The sequence below is a fragment of the Chinchilla lanigera genome, unplaced genomic scaffold (assembly GCF_000276665.1).
Source record: "Chinchilla lanigera isolate Chin_1 unplaced genomic scaffold, ChiLan1.0 scaffold00066, whole genome shotgun sequence".
Lineage (NCBI taxonomy): Eukaryota > Metazoa > Chordata > Mammalia > Rodentia > Chinchillidae > Chinchilla > Chinchilla lanigera.
In genome coordinates, this window is record NW_004955467.1 from 842,293 (window position 1) to 848,413 (window position 6,121).

Sequence of the window (6,121 nt, forward strand, 5' to 3'; positions counted from 1 at the left end):
CAATGGAGTATTACTCTGCCATAAAGAAAGATGAACATGAGACATTTCTAGGTAAATAGATGCACCTGGAGAAGACACTCTTAAATGAGCAGGTTTAGTATCTGCTTTCTGCACCATTAGTATATATATCAATGCAGTGAAAAAAGCAAATGATGTCATAGTATTATTATAAAACAATTTTGACCCAATGAGACCTCTGAAGGACAGCCTGACATAGTGTCAATTGCTCTGCTTTTTTCATTTTATACCATACCTTGGAAATTTTTCTGCCTCAATACATAGCTTTCTTACTCTTTTGGAATGGAAGATACATAATACTCCATTGTCATACAGGAACTATAATAAATTAGCCCCTTACTGGTGGGTACTTGTCTTCTCATCTTTGGCTATTATAACAGTCAATAACTTTATATAATTACATACACAGAGACTATACATACATAGAATATGGACCCATGTACAAGTACATATAGAACAAGTTACCCAAAGCTGAACTCTCATTTCCCTTCTCCACTGTACCTGAGTTCTGAGATTTAGGCCTTTCTGGGACTACTGTTGTCACAGTGATTCTCATTTTGTCAGAAACCCTACCTGCTAAAGCAGGAACCCTTCCTCTAACCTCTTTTGTTTTCCAGAAACTTAAGGAAATCTGTCACCATGCAAGATCTATTACTTACTTGTGTTTGTAGAGTTACACTTTTGTTATTCTTTTGCTACCTACCATCTTTTATGGAATCTCAGGATAAGGAGGAAGTAAAAATACGTAAGTAATCTGCTGCAACTGGTAGGATTTCATTTTTAATAAACTATTCAATTCTTAAAGGTAATTATGCTTGTGGGTAAATATATATGTATATATATATTATGCACATACATATATAAGCACACATACATACACACACATTTGAAAGTTTGAGACTTTCAGTAATGTATAGTAACAAAGTAAAAATCAAGACACAAACTTACCTTGGAGAACCATGCGGATTTGTACCAGAGCTGGCAGTAGATGTCAGATTCTGCTCAATGCGCTGATAATTTCTTATTTGAGTAGGAACTGGCACTGGGGCTGTTTCGCTGTGAGGTGACACAGTAGGTTGATATTGCCTGTCACCACAATTTATTAAAAAAAAAAAAAAAATATCAGTAAGACTACTTTTCTCTTATGTGACCTGTGAGTGATAGAAAATATTTTAGAAAGCACCAAATGATCACTTCTGAATGTGAACAAGAAATAATCTTATTAAAAAATATATAAAACCAAAAAAATCACATCTATCATCTAAACAGCTCCTTCTGGCATTCAGACTGAGAACTAAAAATTGTATAAATAACCTGAGAAAAAAAGTCTCTCCACAACAGGAAAAGTGCACAGGTTGGCAGAACTATTCACCCACTCACATTCTGCTATTCATACTATATGAAAGCAAAAAATGTTCCTGGAAAATATACTGGGTAAAAAGAACAGGAAGTTCAAAAGCAAAGATGACTAGAATGTTTAAAAGTCATGAAAGCAGTATGATTCCCAAGGAACTCTCATTTAATGAAAACTGTTCTGACACTACACAGCTAATCTGAAGACCACATTCTCTCCTATGTCCTTAGACAACTTTCAATTCATTTTAAAACATATCCTGAAACACACTAGGAACAACACTGGGCTTTAAGATGACTTCTATACTTCAAAACTGGTTATATGAATCTAAATTTTTTTCTCAATTATAATACAGTTACAAAGAGAACACATGATTAGCCATTCAAATAATCCCTCTAGTACCCTCTAAAGTGCTACTTTAGAGCTTTTCAACCATTACAGCATGCTACATTTAAATAAAAATCTCCTCCTAAGCAAGGACGTTAGTGTGTTTCAATATCTATTACCCATTACTTCTCAACAGAACTCAGAATTTATTGATAGCAGCGACATATATTTAAGTTATATCATATTCCAGAATCCTTTGTAGCCAAGAGTAACTATATGTCTTTCTTAGCCAAGGAAATGTAAGTGGAAGTCTTCTATTTATTCTTTCTTTTTCCTGCCCAGAATGTGGGTATGCTTGTTGCAGCTTCAGTACCCACCTTGGACCCACAAAGAAAAGGCCAAGAGAACTGAAGGTACTTAACTCCCTTGATCCACAGAAACAAAGGCAACAACTTTCGATTTCTCTTGATGTAAGGAAGCTTTTTAGTACTCAGCTACACTGCAGTCAGGATCCAGTTGTTTACAGCCAAGTGGAATTCCTGAGTCACAGTTTAGTGTATCCATACTTTCTTTAACAAAGATGTATTTTTCACTTTAGTATTTCTGTTAAGTATCTTTAAACATGCTATTTAATATTTTAAATAACTACCTCACATTGAGGTTTATCTGCATACTGAAAATAGAAAATGATCAGGAAAAACAAAAAACCCTACCTTCAGAACTAAAACCGCTTCATAAGACTTCACTAACTAGGTCTGGCCTGAGAGGCTAAGTCCCTCAAGAAGAAAGCAACCAGCATAACCATCAACTTTTAGAAGAGGAACGAACAAGTGCCACCTTTTTACTGCTTCAACTTGAGTAAATAAAAAGTTGCTGAATATTTGTTCCCCCACGAAATATATCCTGGATTACATCCTTTTTTTAAACTTACATATGATCAAGTTCTAGTATTTTTCCCATAGTTATTCAAAAAGGAAATTAAGAAGCTGCATAAAGTTACTATGAGAAGTAAATTTTAAAACCTCAATTCAAAGCACATCTCTCACTGAATTCCACCCCCAATCAGTGTATTAGGAGATGAAGGCTATGGCTGGTGTACTAAAAATGCTGTCTGCATCAGTCTCTACACAGCCCCTGCAAAGCAGGCTTATTCCACAACTAGTTTCCAGAACACATAAGGAATGCAAACAACTAAATAAGAACAATACCCCAAAATAATTCAATTAGAAAACCAGTGAATGCCTTGATCAGATATTTCTCAAAAGAAGACATACAAATGGCCAACAAGCATGTAAAAAATGCTAAGCATCACTAATTATCAGCAAAATGCAAATCAAAACCAGTGAGATAACATCTTAACCTAGTTAGAATAGCTATTATCAAAAAGACAAAAAATAACAAATTTGGTGAGAATTCTGAGACAGGAACTCTCCTAAACTACTGGAAATGTAAATTAATATGGCTATTATGGAAAACTGAGTGGAGGTTCCTCAAAAATCTGAAAATAAAATTACCATATACTGAGTACACAGCCAAAGAAAATGAAATCAGTATATCAAAGAATTTTGACCTACATGTCTGTTGCAGCACTATTCATAACAGCCAAGATATAAAAATCAACCTAGTCAGGCACAGTGGTAAGCAGCAAAGAGCCTCTTTGAGAGCTGCCATCCAGACGCTGGAATATAGCAATGCAAGGAAGACAAGAAGGAGGGAGGTGGGTCCCCTGGACCCAGGAAGGATCTGAAGCACCAATTGAAGCCCACAGAGTGAAGACAGCAATTTCAATAAAGAGGAAGGAGGTGGCCGGCAGCACCTTTTCCCTGAGACAAGACTCACTGTGCAAAAGGAGCGATTCAAACCTGTGGACACTGCTGCCAACCCAGAGGCCTCCACAGGGAAACGCAGCAGTGGAGGGTAGCAGTGGACGTGAAGGACTGCACTAGCTGGCAGTGAGTGTTGAGGGCTCAGTTGTCCCATGCAGGAGACAGAAACTGACTGGGAGTCACCTTGGAGAGGTGACAGCTGAGCACGCAAAAGCTGCTGCTGCTGGCTGCATCTAGCGGCAACCAGCTGGGCTGAGGCCCACACAAGGTGTGCTGATGGTTGCAGGCTGTATGATGGTCTCAACCAGAAGGCACAGGCTTGCTGAGATAATCCACTATCCCACTAAAACATTACTGCTGGCTTGCTGGGATAAATCAACACGGATCGGGACTCTGTCTCCACACACTGTCTACCAGTGACAGCAGAGACACATCTGGAAGCAGACTTTTTCCCCCTCTCTCTTCTTTGTTTTTTGTTCTTGTTATTATGGTTTTGTTTTTGTTTAGTTTTTTGCTTCCTCCTTCATTGTTTGATCTTGTTTTTATATGAGCGTGAACATGTAAATTAATATGGCTATTATGGAAATGGTATGATACCTAGCCTCTTTGTGGTTGTGGTTCTGTTCTGTTCTTTTTATCTCTTCTTCTCTCTTTCCTTCCAGTCTTCTGCACCACTTTCTCAAAGTTAGCATGATCCCCCTTTGTCTTCCAACCTCACTTTTAATCACTTCCTCTACTTCTCTATCTTCTCCCTAACTCCTTTTAAATTTTAATGAGGGTGAAACTGACATATTAAGGGCTTATATACTGCATATAATTTTCTGGTTTTAGATTTTGTTATAGAACCACAAAAATCTAATTCAGAAGGATAAAAATGACAAATTATGGTTACCTCAGTTTATAATTTTCTAGGCTATATTTGATGCTATTGTTTTTGCTGACAGTAACACTTTAGCCAAAAAGTGACATAACTGTTTAGAACAGCTATTCTTCCTGGTAGTCCAAGACTCGGATTGACTAAGGGTCATAGAAAATACTGTGGCCAGTGCCAAAGAACAAGGGGTTGTCTTGCATTCTTACATCTGGTAATCTGAGCAACTTGGTTGAAATAACAATATGTAATATAACAACCACTGTTAATTACTATCATTTTGTTCTGAAACCCTGTATCATTTTTATTCTTTTTGCTTTGTTTTGCTTTTGTCTATGTTGTTACTATTTTGTAACTGTTCTTTTTTATTATTCTCTTTAAAATAAAAATGAATGAACGAATAAATAAATAAATAAATAAATAAATAAATAAATACAATTTTAAAAAAAAGAACCAGGGGTTGGGCCAAGCAGGCAGCAACTTCTCAACCTCAACAAACTGAAGACGTAGGACCTTCCAACAGACTCAAAAGCCAAAACCAGCTACACCAGGAAGATACCTCCGAGAAGTAGTCATTTCTTAAGAGTTCTAAATACTACCAATAAAGCAACCCACCTTAAGCAATTTACAAGCATCACCCCAGAAATTAAACTAAAAAAAATGAGAAGACACTTAAATAAGATACAGCCCCAGACATCAAGTTCACCAAAGGTAAACCCAGGGGCAATGAGGTGGGACAATCTGAAAGCTACACACCTGGTCTCTCTGAAGTAGTAACAAGAAAGCAAATGAATGAGGCTCTAGAAAAAAATCAAATCAGAAATAATTCCTCAGATAATGGCAGAGATGGTGTCCACAATGAGAACCATGCTTAGTGACTCTAGAGCAGATAGTTTTAAAAAATGGTGGAGAGGCCAGGTGTGGTGGCGCACACCTGTAATCCCAGCACCTGAGAGGCTAAGGTAGGAGGATAGTAGTGAGTTCGAGACCAGCCTGGGCTACAAAGTGAGCTCAAGGCCAGCCTGAACTGCATAGGGAGACCATGTCTTAAAAACACCAAAAAAAAAAAAAAAAGGAAAAAAATGGAGACTAAGAAAATAAGGAGGCCATGAATGCTCAGCATAAGAAAGAAATAGAATCCATAAGCCAGACTTAAGCAGATATCCAGGAGAATAAAAGTTCCATTGAAAGTATCCACAGTAGAAGAAACCAATGTGAGGGCAGGATCTCAGATAGAGAAGACAGGCTTGTGGTTAGCAATCATGAAAAGATAGATTTCTTTAAAAAGCAAGGGAACATGAGAAGTCAATCCAGCAGCTGTTACATCAGGCAAAAAAGAATAACTTAAGATTGACTGGAGTCAATGAAAAAGCAGGAGATAGCACAAATAATATTTAAAAAAAAAACTGTTCATAAAACATGGCAGAAGACTTTCCTCGTAGGGAAAAAGAATTTAACATGCACACAGAAGCATCTAGAACTCCAATTAGCCACAATTTAAAAAAAAAAAAAAACTATAACCAAACATTTTATAGTCAAGATTCCAGAAATTCAAGACTAGAATAAAATCTTGCCAGGCGTGGTGGTGCACGCCTATAATCCCAGCACTCAGGAGGCTCAGGTAGGAGGACTGTTTCAAGTTTGAGGGCAGCCTGGGCTATAAAGTGAGCTCAAGGACAGCCTGAACTGCACAGCAAGACCCTGTCTCAAAAAGACAAAAAAAAA

General features: G+C 37.3%; 1 protein-coding gene across 1 annotated transcript in view; it reads right to left on the minus strand.

The window, feature by feature from the left end:
- The window catches only part of Ulk2 (unc-51 like autophagy activating kinase 2), a gene marked incomplete at its 5' end in the record, with an annotated part of 75,129 nt that overhangs the window by 23,318 nt on the left and 45,690 nt on the right, over positions 1–6,121 (minus strand). The window contains 1 exon segment of the mRNA XM_005399291.2: positions 967–1,104. Coding sequence (XP_005399348.2) covers positions 967–1,104 — 138 coding nt within the window.